Below are 16,761 nucleotides of genomic sequence, written 5' to 3'. Positions count from 1 at the left end.
TTCCCTTCTAGGTTCAAAGGCTGATGATAGTCAGATTCCCAAGGAATCTGGTGACTGTCAGATCGAGACGTTACGTTTGAGATTTCTGTCTGTAATTCCTCCTCTTCTCATATCCTGTAAAAGGAGTTTACAAAAGACATCACTGTCAGCACAGGATAGAAATTCAGAACAGACAATTCTAGTTCCTGGAGAACATTCTTTCCTCTCTCATTCCCCAATACCGAGTCTCTAACGCCTCTTTCTCCCTGTCTTCAGGGAGCGGACTTGGAGGGGCAGAGTCTCGGAGCAGTCAGTATAAAGACCTTTCCTGGGGGATTCACGGCCTAGTTTCCAGGGAGTGGACTGAGAGGTCCGGATTTTCGGAGCTCAATGAAAAAACCTTTCCTTGGGGATTCACGGCCTACTCGCCAGGGTGTGATTTTGGAGCCGGAATTTGAATATCTTACGTTGGGAATGCGCTGCCCAGTCTCCAGGTAACGGATCGGAGCTGGAGGACTGAAAGCCGCCTGGTCCTCCAGCCAATTAGAGTGAATGAGAGGCGGGTCTGGATGACAGAGAGCCGACTGGTCCTCCAGCCAATCAGAGACAATGAGGGGCGGGCCTGGAGGACTGAGACAGCCGCTTGGCCCTCCAGCCAGTCAGAGTTAATGAGGTGCGGGACTGGAGGACTCAGAGAGCCGCTCGGTCCTCCAGCCAATCAAGAAATAATGAGGGGCGGGGCTGGAGGACGGAGACAGCCGCTCGGTCCTTCAGCCAGTCAGAGTGAATGAGGGGCGGGGTCTAACCTGATTGTTTTCCCCTCCCCATCCTCCACTCACTGAACAAATATTTTGGGCATTAACTTGAGCCTGGTCCTGGGAAAGAATTTCCTGAACCAGAATCAGGGAGCTGACAACTATTCATCAGGGTTTTGCGGCTCCACAGAGTATTTCCAAATCCTCCCACCCACTTCGCTCGGGCTCTCCAAAACGAACAGGCCCATTAATCCGAATGCGCATGCTCCAAACACCGACAATGCCGCATGCGTCAACCAGTAATGCGCATGTGCAGAGAAGAGCCCACCCACTGACTTCCCGCTGAAATGCTGACCAATGGAAAGAGTGGGCCACCGGAAGGACTTTGGCTCTCCTGCCATTCTGAGCACGGGCTTTGTGTGACTGAATATTGAGCTTTACCCAGACTGATACTTCCTCCTGTCTCCAACATCTGTGAGTAAAATACTTTATTTTCTCCCCCTTTCCATTTATTTTCTCATTCTGATTTTAATTGGTCACTTGCAGCAACTGAAGGGAAAGGAAGTGAATCCAGGGAGGGTGCAGACTCTGCAAAGCTTGGCCCAGGTCTCTCTCTCTCTCTTAAAAACATTGACATCCTTTGCTCCCTCAGCTTGACATTTATTTGTCTGGTTAAAAAGATGGTACCTTTTATGATTCGCCGGACCCGAGAACACCAAGCTCACCTGTCTGTCATCCCCGAGAACATAACCACACAACCTAGTCCTAGTCAGATGTGCCCTGTGCACCACCTTCAATTGAGTCAAGCTCCACCTAACACACGAGGAGGTTGTGTTGACCCTGTACAGTCTCACTCCACACTTCATCGAAAGAGCTGCCCCGTGCCCTGCAACCCTTTACCGTTTCGTCCATTTTTGCCAATATCAATCGAATAGGAGCTGGGGGCTCCTCGATTGATAGAGGGAGATCCTCGGTGATAGTCGGCTGTTGCTAAGATGCCCATGAGCATCTCAACTGAAGACACTATAACTTTCGCTTCGGCAGGGGGTGCCGCCATTTTGTTTCCAATGAGCCTGGAAAAGAATCTGAAACAGATTCGATTCTTTGCCCGCTGGCTTCTTCAAACTTGGTTCTTGGACATTGCCACAGTATGGGAGCTTTATCCCATTGACGAATTTGAAATATCCCCAAACCCCCTCAAATACAGAGTGAAAAAGATGGAAAACAAAGTCCCCGGATGAGAGCTGCCTCATATGCGGCCGCTCCCGACATGTCGCAACCAAAGTCCCCGTCCGTTCTGAATTTCTGTCCTGTACTGACACTGATGTCTTTTGTAAATTGTTTTTACAGGATATTAGAAAAGTAGGAATTACAGACAGATATCTCAAACTAAACGTCTCTAGACTTTGAATCTAGAAGGAGAAATGTTTGCCTCGTCTGTCAACTTGAGAAGATTTTAAACATCAATATGACTGGAAAAGCACCAAGACACACACACCCGAGTGAGAGTGTTCCAGAGCACTGACTGTGGAAAGAGCTTTAACCAGATACACAGCCTGAAAAAACATCACACCATTCACAGTGAGGAGAGACCGTACACGTGTTCTGTGTGTGAACAAGGCGTCAACTGATTGTCTGGAGAGACACGAGGAGACCCAAAATATGGAGAAACGATGGAAATGTGGGGACTGTGGGAAGGGATTCAGAGTCCCATCTGCGCTGGAGATTCATCGACGCATTCACACTGGGGAGAGGCCATTCACCTGCTCTCAGTGTGAGAAGGGATTCACTCAGTATTCTGACCTGCAGACACACCAGCGAGTTCACACCGGGGAGAAGCCGTTCACCTGCGCTCAGTGTGATAAAGGATTCAGTCAGTTATCCAGTCTGCGGACACACCAGCGAGTTCACACTGGAGAGAGGCCATTCACCTGCTCTCAGTGTGGGGAGGGATTCATTCAGTTGATCAGCCTGCAGATACACGAGCGAGTTCATACCGGCGAGTGGCCGTTCACCTGCTCTCAGTGTGGGAAGGGATTCATTTCCTCATCCAACCTGCAGATACACCAGCGAGTTCACACTGGGGAGAGGCCGTTTACCTGCTCTCAGTGTGGGAAGGGATTCATTTCCTCATCCAACCTGCAGATACACCAGCGAGTTCACACTGGGGAGCGGTTGTTTACCTGCTCTCCGTGTGGGAAGGGATTCACTCAGTTATCCCACCTGCAGATTCACCAGCGAGTTCACACTGGGGAGAAGCCGTTCGCCTGCTCTCAGTGTGGGAAGGCATTCACTCAGTTGATCAGCCTGCAGATACACCAGCGAGTTCACACTGGGGAGAGATCATTCACCTGCTCTCAGTGTGGGAAGGGATTCACTCGGTTAGACAACCTGCAGACACACCAGCGAGTTCACACTGGGGAGAGGCCGTTCACCTGCTCCCAGTGTGGGAAGAGATTCACTCGGTTATCCCACCTGCAGACACACCAGCGCGTTCACACTGGGGAGAAGCCATTCACCTGCTCTCAGTGTGGGAAGACATTCACTCATATGTCCAGCCTGCAGACACACCAGCAAGTTCACACTGGGGAGAGACCATTCACCTGTTCTCAGTGTGGGAATAGATTCACTTTGTTATCCAACCTGCGGGCACACCGTCGCGTTCACACTGGGGAGAAGCCATTCACCTGCTCTCAGTGTGGGAAGGGATTCACTCGGTTATCCAACATACAGAGACACCAGCGAGTTCACACTGGGGAGAGGCCATTCACCTGCTCTCCATGTGGGAAGGGATTCACTCAGTTATCCCATCTGCAGGCACATCAGCGAGTTCACACTGGGGAGAGTTTGTTCACCTGCTCTGAATGTGGGAAGGGATTCAGTGATTCATCGCAGCTGCTGAGACACAAACAAGGTCACAAGTGATTGGACAACATTTTGTTAATTCTGACAGTTGGTCAATGGGGATGGTTGAAGAGTTTCCTCTGCTGGACTGGCCGGTCTCCGACTTTGACTCCAGTGGGCTGTTGCTCTTTGAGCCTTGTTGCGAATACCTGGTTTCGCATTTCACAAGGATCACAGATTGAAAGTTGGTTTGGAAATTGGAGCTGTTTCCTTCCCATTTCTGTTTGGATCCCCCTAAAGCATGCCACCTTGCCATGGAGATGGGCCATGGAGATTACATGGTTCTTTTGTTTAATTTATCCCTGTGTTTCTCACAGAAGACAATGATCAAGGTATGGGGGCAGGTTGTCTGACATGGACTGAGAAACAACATTAAATGGTGTGATGGGAGACAGGCAATAACTAATATTTCAGGGGATTGGTTAGCTCAGTTGGCTGGAAGGCTGGTTTGTGATACTGAGCGACACCAACAGCGTGGGTTCTACTCCGTACCAGCTGAGGTCATCCATGAAGGCCCTGCCTCCTCAGCATTGCCCCTCGTCTGAGGTGTGGTGACCCTCAGATTAAATCACCACCAGTCAGCTCTCTCTCTCTCACAAAGGGGGATGCTCTTACGGAATTCTGACAATGGTACCAGCCAGTAACAGGGTTAAGATAAGGGAGTTATGTATACTCAAGACCCAAGGACGGTCGATGAGGTGGTCTGGAAGGCATCATGAGTTCATGAGTAACCCCCTAGCTGTCCATGAGCTGATCACGCAGTTCCCTGCTGCCCAGTAACCACTTTCATTGGATCTACCAGTCAATGTGTGCAACCTACAATCATTGTGATTGGATCGTGTCCGGCTGAGTTGGGCTGACTAACTATTTGAAATTGTATAAATGATGATGATTCCCTTTGTTCAGTGGAGAGGTATCTGCCTTTGCCCAGAGGCTTACTCCCCGCCGGCGTTACAACAATAAACTGTTTGATGTTTGAAGCAGACCTGAATGTCGAGGGATTCTTTTGGATTCATTCATGCTAACAAAAGCATAACCTACTTTTGTATTCAATTCCCCCACAATAAACAATAACATTCTATTAGCTTTCCTAATTACTTGCTGTACCTGTATACTCACCTTTTATGATTCATGCTCTTGGACACCCAGATCCCTCTGAATCTCAAAGCTCTGCAATCTCTCACCATTTCGATAAAAAGCTTTTTTATTCTTTCTGCCAACATTGAAAATTTCACATTTTCCCACGTTGTTCTCCATTTCCCATATCTTCTCCCACTCACGTAACCTATCTATATCCCTTCGTAATCTCCTTGTGTCCTCTTCACAATTTACTTACCTACCTACCTTTGCAACATTGGAGCAGGACTTGGCCATTCAGCCCGTCGAGCCTGCTCCACCATTCAATACGATCGTGGCCGATCAACCACTTCAATGCCTTTCCCCCCACACTATCCCCATATCCCTTTGTGTTATTGGTATTTAGATATCTGTCAGTCTCTGCTTTAAACACACTCAGTGACTGAGCTCCCACAGCCCTCTGGGATAGAGAATTCCAAAGATTCACAACCCTCTGAGTAAAGAAATGTCTCCTCCAAGACCCGTCCTAAATGGCTTCCCCCTTATTTTGAAATTGTGTCCCCTCGTTCCAGACTCTCCAACCAGGGGAAACACCTCACCTGTACCCACCCTGTCTATTCCTTTATGGATTTTGTAGGTTTCATTGAGGTCACTTCTCATTATTTGAAACTCTAGAGAACACAGGTCAGATTTCCCCAATCTCTCCTCAAAGGGCAGTTTTGCCATCCCCGGAACAAGTCTGGTGAACCTTTGTTGCCCTTTGCCTCTGGCGACAAGGGCAGTAAAACTGCACACAGTCCTCCAGCTGCGGTCTGACCAAGGTTCTATACAACAGGTACATTCTGGACAGTCTCATGACTTTGCATTTATTTTATCCTGGATTGTATGGGGGGGCCAGTGGCCTAGTGGTATTGCCGCTGGACTAGTAATCCAAAGACCCAGGTATTATTCTGGGGTTCGAATCCCACCAGGACAGATGGTGAAATTTGAATTCAATAAAAATTTGGAATTAAAAGTCTAATGATGACCATGAAATCATTGTTGATTGTTGTAAAACCCATCTGTTTACAAATGTCCTTTAGTGAAGGAAATCTGCCATCCTTACACGGCCCACATGTGACTCCAGAGACACACAGATGTGGTTGACTCTTAACTGTCCCCCACTGTAATGACCTAGCAAGCCACTCAGTTCAAGGGCAATTATGAATGGGTAACAAATGCTGACCCAGCCAGTGATGCCTCCATCCCAAGAAAAAAGTTTTATCAAGTGGATCTAAAATAAATACATTTGTCTCTGTTCCATTGAGTCTACAGCACAGGGCCAGGCCAGTCAGCTCAATTGGTCTCTGTCAGTATTTATGCTCCACGTGAGCCTCCACCCACCCCTCTTCATCTCCCCCCAGCAGCATATCCTTCTCTTCCTTTCTCCCTTGTCAAGATACAGCTGTTCATGCAGCATTCATGCTGTTCACCTCAACCACTCACTGTGGTAGCGAGTTTCACATTCTCACAACTCGCTGGATGAAGAGGTTTCACTTGAAATCCCTATTGGATTATTGAACCCCTGAAAATGGATTGAAAATGCACGCAGCATTTGACAGAGATTGGATGAATTGTCAGCGCAGATGGGGCAGCACGGTGGTGCAGTGGTTAGCAGTGCTGCCTCACGGCGCCGGGGACCCAGGTTTGATCCTGGCTCTGGGTCACTGTCATGTGGAGTTTGCACATTCTCCCCATGTTTGCGTGGGTTTCACCCTCACAACCCAAAGATGTGCAGGGTAGGTGGATTGGCCACGCTAAATTGCCCCTTAATTGGAAAAAATGAATTGGGTACTCTAAATTATAAAAAAAGAATTGTCAGCACGGATAGAGATAAATGTGTGTCCTGATAGACATTACAGAGATTTGTTTGAAAGGTGACCAAGGCTGGAATCTAAATGTTGAAGGGTATTTGACATATTGGAATGCATGAAGCTCGGAAAAGATGATGGGATTGCTCCTGTTCATTAAGGACTACATTAGTTCAGTACTGAGATCAACTTCGCCTGACAGTTCAGGGTGTGGAATCAGCTTTGCTCGAGATAAGAAATAATAAGTTACAAGGTCTCATGTGAGTAGTTAATGGGCCTCCTAACAGTAGTTACATTGTAGGTAGAGTGTACAGGAAGTATTAAATAAGGCTTGTAATTAATGTACCACAATATTCATGGGTGACTTTAATCGAATATAGATTGGGAGAGTCAGATAGGCAGAGATAGCCTGGAACATCGGTTAATAAAGATTTTTGGGGAGAATTTCTTGGAGCAGTTCCTTCTGGAGCCAACCAGTGAGCAGTCTATCCGAGACCTCCATGTGCAGTGAGACAGGCTTAATAAATAAATACGTGGTGATGGAGCATCTATGTAACAGTGATCATAATAATGCACATTTTCCCCGTATCTGCGTGGGTTTCGTCCGGGTGCTCCGGTTTCCTCCCACAAGTCCTGAAAGACGTGCTGTTAGGTAATTTGGACATTCTGAATTCTCCCTCTGTGTACCTGAATAGGCGGTGGAATATGGCGACTAGGGGCTTTTCACAGTAACTTCATTGCAGTGTTAATGCAAGCCTACTTGTGACAATAAAGATTATTATGTAAATCAATGTTTATTCATTTTAATAGTTCGGTTTTAGTTATGTTCAGTTATCACAGAATCAAAGTGTATGAATCAATTCACTCAATACGGTATCTCACTCTGAGTCTCTGTATTCAGGTGCACTCGTCCTTGACAAGTGACTTGTGCCATATTGTCTTCGGCCAAAGTAGGTTTAATTTTATGGTTTTACCACAAGACTAATGATGAATGAGAATCTCTGTTATTGCAGGATTTGACTGAACAGCTGGCTTGTAATGCAGAACAAGACCAGCAGCGCGGGTTCAATTCCCGTAACGGCCTCCCCGAACAGGCGCCGGAATGTGGCGACTCGGGGCTTTTCACAGTAACTTCATTGAAGCCTACTTGTGACAATAAGTGATTATTACTACTACGTGTTGATGCTAGAGAAATGCTGTCTTAAATTGTATTTGCTTTTTAACTTATTGCAAAAGAGTCACTTTCCTTCAAATTGTACAACAGATTTTCTGCATTATTGTGGTTTTATCAGTTCCTGTAATGGTGTTGTAGTTATGTCGTTTCTGTGACTTTTATTTCTTGTGAACATGTAATTTATGAACAGAAAATGATATTTTGTAACGTGTATCTTGCTGCTCGAACTGTAGCACACCGATCACCGTTACAAATTTATTTTGTGTTCAGTAGGAATTGCTGTATTAGTTTAAGTTTGTGTATCTTGTGCACTTTCAGTTATTTGTATTTAAGTAACTTGCTTCAGTCATTGGCAATCACTAAGTTACACATGACACCTGAAGATGTATCATCTCAGCACAGTGGCACAATGGCTAGCACAACCTCTTCACAGCACCAGGGACCTGGGTTCAATTCTGGCCTTGCGTCACTGTCTGTGTGGAGTTTGCACGTTGTCCCTGTATCTGTGTGGGTTTCTTCTGGGTGCTCCAGTTTCCTCCAACAGTCCAAAGATGTGCAGGTTAGGTGGGGTTATGGGGATAGGGTGGGGGAGTGGGCCTCGATAAGGTGCTCTTTCAGAGGGCCGGTGCAGACTTGATGGGCTGAATGGCCTCTTTCTGCACTCTAGAGATTCAGTGGTGCTATGGTATCAGGACGATGAGCCTGACAAATGTTAATCATGAGGAAGTGACACCACAATGAGAAAGTAACATCACACATCAGCAAGGTGACCGATATCCTTCAGAGACCAATCAGACATTGATCGTATCCCATTTAACCAATCAGGGACTGATCATGGGCTGCTTGGGCCAATCAGAACCACAGGATATTACCAGCCATGCGTAGAGGTAGGTACTAGAAAGGGTTAATGAGCTACAATTCTCTGGAGCTCAGTGCCCAACACAACATGAAGAAAGAGGATAGACTTCAGTCAACAGAACAAGAGACAGCTCCACAGTCACCTGGAAGCTGAGAGTTGGTGATCCAGAGTGAACGGACTGATCCACTGCTTTTGTTAATTATTGTGATTTTGTACTTATTACAATTAACTTAATAAATTCTGTGACAACATTCTTGTACCCGGAATGGTCTGCAACTAGTCAGGAACTGCAGGTAAGTTTCACAACACAGTCTGACGTGTAATTTGAGTGTTACAATTGAGATTGGAGCCAAACCCAGATCTTACAATAGGATCGAATTTCACATTCCGTTTGGGTATCCTGCACTAACAGTGATGGCTTTTGTAAACTCCTTTTACAAGATATTAGAAGGGGAGGAGTTATAGACAGAAATTTCACACCAAACATCACATCAAGATGTGACAGAGTCACTCGATTCATGGGAGCTGAATATCATCGACCTTTGAATTTAGAATGAGAAATGTTTGTCTGTTCTTCTGCTGAAAGAGATTTTTAAACATCACTCAGTGTACAGACACTGAGTCAGGCTCATCCGAGTGAGGCATCACTAAAAAAATCCATTTTATATTTTGCAGCTCACCCAAAGATGGAAATTTCAATGCACATTTCTTCATCTTGTATTTTTTAATGTTTTGTTCGCCCGTTAAATATCCTCGACCTCTGGACGTTTCATTACAGAACTCAGCTCGAAGACATCAAAACTTGTATCCGGCCTTGCCTGTGGGCCCCATTCGTCAATTCAACTTTGCAGCAGCTCAGTCCCAGCTTTGGAAACATCTTCATCTTTCTGTGAGGCCCCGGCCCCATTGACTGTGACAGGGTTCATACTGTCTCCGTGAGATTGTTGATGTAAAGTCACGTCAGACCCACACTGCCCGATTTCCAATCCAATTTATTTAAAGGTCCCAGAAGCCTGACTCCAACCTTAAATGTTGTTCTGATCCTGTCAGTAACATTGGTTTGGAACTCACTAGTACCACCACATAGGCAGTCATCAACATGCATCATAAAGATGCCCAAGAGTTTCCTGCCATGGTACCAATAAAGCACGGCAGCTTCTGCCTTCAGGTAGAGACAACCCGACTTGAACAAAACTGATCTAACTGAGAAGTGCCATACACTCTGAAACATTGTTCAAAACATCGTTCAAAACAGAGACAAACTTATTGAACTTCCAAAGTCTTCCATACATCTGGCACCTTAGGAGGTTGCAGAAACACTGACCCTCTGGAGGTGATCCCCCAGCGCAAATGCAGCTTTTATGTTTCTTGACTGAAAGTTCCGGGAAAATGTCACGAAAAGGGCCAAAGTAATTTCAAAATGACCTTTCCCGCTGTGGGCGAGTCCACTCTGACCTCTTTATCTCGCAAAGCTTGTTCAAATCCCCGCGCCACTAACCTCACCTTGGGCCTTATAAGTGCCATCCGGTTGGACCTTGTCTGTGCACATCCATCGATGTGATGATGCTGGCTGACCCCTATCTGGGACCTCTGAACACACGCCAAACTCTGTCCAACTGCCTAACTCTTTCTGTTTCACCTCCCGTACGGCTTTATCCCCTCATATTTTGGCAGCTACAAAACCCTCTCGCTCACGGGGACTTCAGTATCGCCCCCAAACATATCCTTGGTATAAAACCGACAATTCCCTGCCTGAAATGTTCCAGTTATTGAAATTACATTGAATGAATGTCAAAGAAACAGACCAGAAACAGCTCCCTGAGGTTTTGAGGAGTCCCCAGTGGTCAGTCAGACTGAACTAAACACGAGTGGTATAAAACAAACAATACTCACCCCGGTATCTGCTGTCCACGGGGACTTTCCTTTAATCAGAGCCGTCAGTGGATCCTGTTCCTGACACCAGGTTGTTGTGGGACAAATGTCACTCGGAGTCCAGAGTTGGTTGAAGTTTGGGAATCTTTATTACAAACATGCAGGGAATGCTTCAGCGAACCGAAGCATCTCTGGGAGTAGTTACAATAACACACGTTTATACACAGTACAGTTGCAGCTGTTTTGTCTGTAAGTTAGTGAGAAAGTAAAGGACGTCAAGGAAACAACTCGAAAACAGCTCACTTATTGGCTACAGTGACTTCATCTCTCACAAAACACATCTCGGAAAACAATAGCCAGACCAGTAATCCAGAGACCCAGGGTAATGCAATAGGGATCCAGGTTCGGCAGATGGTGAAATTTAAATTAATTATAAATCTGGAATTAAAAGTCATCGATGACCATGAAAGCATTGTCGATAGTTGTAAAAGCCCATCTGGTTTCTTTTAGATCCACCTGTAGTGGGGGAATAACACTATTTACTATCCAGGATAAAATAAATGTACTTCAGCCTTTGTGGATCATTCCAGTGGAAATGTGCTCTCCCCCAGGCTCAAAGAGCATCAGCCCACTGGAAGCAAAGTCGTGACACTGGCCAATCCAGCAGAAAGAAACCCTCCGACCCTCCCACTTCACCAAGTGTCAGAATGAACAAAGTTTGATTTGATTAAATTTATTCACATGCACCGAGGTACAGTGAAACGTATTGTTCGGTGTACAATACAGACAGATCATTTTATACATGAAAAAACATGGAACATATGATAAATACACAATTTAAATACATAGACATCGGGTGAAGTATACGGGTCATTCAGGAGTCTGGTAACAGCGGAAAGAAGCTGTTTTGAATCTGTTATTGCGAGTTCTCAAACTTTTGTATCACCTGCCCAATGGAAGAGATTGGAAAAGAGAATAACCTCGGTGAAAGGGTCTTTGATTTTGCTGCCCACTTTCCCAAAGCAGCGGGAGGTGTAGACAGAGTCAATGGTTGGGAGGCGGGTTCGTGTGAGGGACTGGGCTGTGTTCACAACTCTCTGTAGTTTCTTACAGTCTTGGGCTGAGCATGTTGCCATACCAAGTGTCATGGGAGTGTCCCTTTAAGAAATGTTTTTGTCTTATCACATGGCTTCAGTGATGTCATTGTGTGGGTGGAGCTGGGCTGTGGCTCTGGGAGTTGGTTTTACTTCTGCTTTGGTTTGGGGCTGTTTTGTGGCTCTGAGTTTTTTGCTTTCGTTTTCACATTTTTGGCTACTGTACTCAGAAAGAGGAGTATTTTGGCCTGTCTCTCTACCTTCATTTTAAAAGCGGTTTCCAGACTGCTTGATAACTTGAAAAGAAATAATTGCTTTCTGGAAGGAATTCAAACCTGTTGTTTTGGAAAGGAAACAAGAGCATCCATACCAGGTCTTGAGTGCTGTGTGCTGGGCCACACCTTTGAAAAGGAGGTACTGGTTTATGGGATCGTGTTATTAAATTGGAACAGTTAAAGGGGGGAATTTATTCAGGGTTATACATAGATTACTGTAGCTGTGTGGGGTATTTATGTTTGTAATTTATAAAAATGCTTACTGTGTGTGTTTATAAAAATGTTAACTAAATTCGTAGAATAAAGCTTGTTTTGATTAAAAGTGCTTGAGGCCTCTGTTGAATAACACCTGAAAGGCAGCCCTTGTGCTCATCGGAACCAAAATCAATAAACAATTGTAGGTCAGGTGAACTCCATGATCTACTTTGGAGTTTTCTGGCCCATAACACAAGCTGTGATGCAGCCAGATAAGATGTTTTCTATGGTGCTCCTGTAAACATTGGTAAAAGTCAATGCTAATAATCTTTATAATTATCACAATTAGGCTTACATTAACACTGCAATGAAGTTACTGTGAAAATCCATAGTCGCCACACTCTGGCGCCTGTTCGGGTTCACGGAGGGAGAATTCAGAATGTCCAATTCATCTAACAAGCACGTCCTTTGGGACTTGTGGGAGGAAAACGGAGCACCCAGAGGAAACCCACGCAGACACGGGGAGAACATGCATATCCCACACAGACAATGACCCAAACGGGAATCAAACCTGGGACACTGGCGCTGTGAAGCAACAATGCTAACCACTGTGTTACCGTGCCGCCCATGTGGCAATCAATGTGGGCATGCTGAATTTCATTAGTTTCCTGAGGAAGTATATGTTTCCTGGTCATAGCGTTGATGTGGGTGGACCAGGACAGAATGCTGGTGATGTGCACACCTCGGAATTCGGAATTTGAAGCTGCTAACCATCTCCACCTCAGCCCCATTAATGCAGACAGGGGTGTGTACGATACTTCACTTCCTGAAGTCAATGACCAGCTTCTTAGTTTTGCTGACATTTAGGGAGAGATTGTTGTCATTACACCATGCCACTAGGTTCTCTATCTCCCTCCTGGACTCTGTCTCATCGTTGTTTGATATCTGACCCATTACGTCGTGTCATCAGCAAACTTGTAGATAGAGCAGGAGCAGATTTTGCCACACAGTCATGTGTATAACGAGTGCAGTAGGGGGCTAAGTACACAGCTTTGTGGGCCCCGGTATTGAGGATTATCGTGGAAATGTTCGAGATCCCAACCACTACGGTCGTGTTATCAGCAAACATGTGGATGGATTTGGAGCCAAATTTTGCCATGCAGTCGTGTGTGTGTATAGGGAGTGCAGCCTTGTGGGGCTCCTGAATTGAGAACCATTGTGGAGGAGGTGTTGTTATTTATCTTTACTGATTGTGGTCTATGGGTCAGAAGGTCGAGGATGCAGTTGCAGAGGGAGGAGCCTAGTCCAAAGTTTTGGAGTTTTGATATGAGCTTGGCTGGGATTATGGTGTTGAAGGCGGAGCTGTAGTCAATGAATAGGAGTCTGACGTAGGAGTCCTTGTTGTCGAGATGCTCCAGGGGCGAGTATAGGGTCAGGGAGATGGCTTCTGCTGCGGACCGGTTGTGGCGGTATGCGAATTGCAGTGGATCAAGGAATGCTGCGAGTATGGAGTAGATGTGTCCAACATCTCGAAGCAATTCATAATGATCGATGTCAAGGCCACTGGATGATAGTCATTGAGGCACGTTGCCTGATTCTTCTTTGGCACTACTATGATGGTGGTCTTCTTGAAGCAGATGGGAACCTTGGAACAGAGGAGGGAGAGGTTGAGGATGTCCGCAAACACACCTGCCAGTTGGTCCGTGCAGGATCTGGGTGCACGACCTGGGACCCCGTCAGGACCTGTCGCTTTCCGAGGGTTCACTTTCAAGAAGGCCGATCTGACTTCGGAGGCTGTGACGGTGGGTATGGGTGTGTCTAAGGCTGTTGGGACAGTTGACAACGGTTTGTTGGTTTCCTGCTCGAAACAAGCATCAAATGCATTGAGTTTGTCGGGAAGGGGTGCGCTGTTGCTGAAGATTCTACTCGGCTTTGCTTTGTAGCCCATTATGTTGTTTAAGCCCTGCCACAACCGACGAGAGTCCCTGTCGTTACTCTGCGACTCCAGATTAGTTTGGTATCGTCACTTGGGAGTCCGTGATGGCTTTGCGGAGGTCATATACAGATTTCTTGAAAATGTCAGGGTTGCCTGCCTTGAACACCTTCAGTCGGGAGTGAATCTCCCAATGAAACCATGGATTCTGGTTGGGTAATGTACATACTACCTTCTTTTGCACGCAATCTTCTACACATTTACTGATGAACTCTGTGATGGTGCTGGCATACTCATTTAGGTTGGCTGCTGAGTTAACATAGTGCAGAAGGAGGCCATTCGGCCCATCGAGTCAACACCTTCCCACTTAAGCCCTCACTTCCACCCTATCGCTGTAACCCAATAACCCCTTCTAACCTTTTTTGGTCACTTAAGGCAATTTAACATGGCCAATCCACCTAACCTGCACGTCTTTGGACTGTGGGAGGAAACCGGAGCACCTGGAGGAAACCCACGCAGAAACAGGGAGAACGTGCAGACTCCGCACAGACAGTGACCCAGCAGGGAATCGAACCTGGGACCCTGGCGCTGTGAAGCCACAGTGCTATCCACTTGTGCTACCGTGCTGCCCTTGTTCTTGAATATGGTCCAGTCCACTGACTCCAAGCAGTCGCGTAGGAGCTCTTCCGTTGCATTGACCTTCTTAACCGGATTCTCCCGTTAAGATTCTGCTTGTATGCGGGGAGAAGGAGCACCGTATTGTGGTCCGATTTTCCGAAGTGCGATTAGGGGATGGATCATCAGGCGCCCTTGATGTTTGTGTAGCAGTGGTCAAGGATGTTGGGGTCCCTGTTGGGACAGGGGATGTGTTGGTGGAATTTTGGCAGTACACTCTTGAGGTTGGCCTGGTTAAAGTCCCCGGCCACGATGAACAAGGCCGCCGGGTATTCTGCTTCATTGTTATTTATAGCGGTGTACAATTCATCAAGTGGCGTCTTCACTTCCGCCTGGGGTGGGATGTAGACCGCTGTGATGATGGCAGAAGTGAACTCCATGGAAGGTAGTATGGACGGTACTTCACAGTCGGGTATTCCAGGTCCAGGCAGCAGTAGCTCCCTAGGGTCGCCACGTCCGAGCAGCAGGAGTTGACGAGGAGGCAAACCCCTCCACCCACTCCAGGTTCAGTCCTGGATGTGATTAACAGCAGGAATAACAGCAGAATCCAACCCAACACCACTTGAGAACCCTTTGGTGTCTCAGCGTGTTGGACGATGTAGTGAATCCCTCCCCGCAGTGAGAGCAGGTGAATGGCTTCTTTCCAGTGTGAACTTGCTGGTGTCTCCGCAATGTGGATGATGTTTGAAACCACTTTGTGCAGTGAGAGCATCTGAACAGTTTCTCCTCAGTGTGAATGCGCTGGTGGGACATCAGTACCTGAGAGCTTTTAAACCCACTCCCACAGTCGGAGCATTTAAAGGGTCTCTCATTGGTGTGAGTGACATTGTGGCTCAGCAAGTGATGATTGAGTGAACGTGCTCTCCCCGGTGTGACCTCGCTCGTGTTTCATCAGGTTGGATGAGGTTCTAAACCTCTTGGTGCAGTGAGAGCAGCTGAACGGTCTCTCCTCAGTGTGATCGCGCTGGTGGGACATCAGTAGCTGAGAGCTTTTGAAACCCCTCCTGCAGTCAGAGCATTTAAAGGGCCTGCTCTTGGTGTGAGTGACATTGTGGTTCAGCAGGTTGGATAATTGAGTGAATCCCATATCACACACAGTGCAGGTGAATGGCCTCTCCCCGGTGTGAACTCTCTGGTGTCTCTGCAGGTGGGATAACCGAGTGAAGCCCTTCCCACAGTCAGAGCAGGTGAACGGCCTCTCCCCAGTGTGAACTCGTTCGTGTCTCCGCAAGTTGCCTATGTCAGTAAATCCCTTTTCACACTGAGAGCAGGTGAAAGGCTTCTCTCCATTGTGACTGCGTTGATGCCTTTCCAGCTTGCATGGGGCTGTGAATCCTTTCCCACACACAGAGCAGGTGAACGGCCTCTCTCCAGCGTGACTGCGTTGATGCCTTTCCAGCTCGTACGGGCCTTTGAATCCCTTCCCACAGTCTTCACATTTCCATGGTTTCTCCATGGTCCGGGAGATCTTGCTTCTCACCGTGTTGGACGATCAGTTGAAGCCTCGTGCACACACAGAACACGTGTACAGTCACTCCCTGATATGAATGGTGTGGTGTTTTTTCAGGTTGTGTAACTGGTTAAAGCTCTTTCCACAGTCAGTGCTCTGTAACAGTCTCACACGGGTGTGCGTGTGTGTGTGCGCGTGTGTGTGTCTCAGTGCTTTTCCAGACACACTGATGTTTAAAATCTCTTGAAGCAGACAGAGTAGACAAACATTTCTCGTTCTGGATTCAAAAGCCGATGATATTCAGTTCCCAAGAATTGAGTGACTCAGTCAGTTCTTGACGTGATGTTTAGTTTGAGATATCGGCCCAAAACTCCTCTCGTTCGAACTTCCTGCAAAAAGATTTTACAAAAATCATCATTGTCAGTACAGGATAGAAAGTCAGAACAAACAATTCTAGTTTCTATCGAACATTTTTTCCTCTCTCTTTCCCTCAAATACTCTATATCTCAATCTCACACACTCTCCCTCCATTCTCACTCTCCTGTATCTAATATTCACCCTCCCAATTCTCATGAAGGTGCTGATTGATGCTGTTCAACAAATCTAAACTCACTACAACCTGCACAAGAGTAGAGACTCTCCATCTAACTATATTTACGGATTAGAGAT

General features: G+C 46.6%; 1 protein-coding gene across 1 annotated transcript in view; it reads left to right on the top strand.

The window, feature by feature from the left end:
* Positions 1 to 739: 739 nt before the first annotated feature.
* Positions 740 to 16,761, top strand: part of LOC140417999 (uncharacterized) — a 94,761-nt gene continuing 78,739 nt past the window's right edge. Inside the window, 3 exon segments of the mRNA XM_072501429.1 lie at positions 740 to 1,208; positions 2,085 to 3,647; positions 3,956 to 3,970. Of these exon segments, the coding sequence (XP_072357530.1) occupies positions 2,397 to 3,647; positions 3,956 to 3,970 (1,266 nt within the window). The 5' untranslated portion in view covers positions 740 to 1,208; positions 2,085 to 2,396.

This window comes from Scyliorhinus torazame, chromosome 5 (genome assembly GCF_047496885.1).
Source record: "Scyliorhinus torazame isolate Kashiwa2021f chromosome 5, sScyTor2.1, whole genome shotgun sequence".
NCBI lineage: Eukaryota > Metazoa > Chordata > Chondrichthyes > Carcharhiniformes > Scyliorhinidae > Scyliorhinus > Scyliorhinus torazame.
Note: the sequence above shows the minus strand (reverse complement) of the source record. Positions and strands in the feature narration are given on the sequence as shown.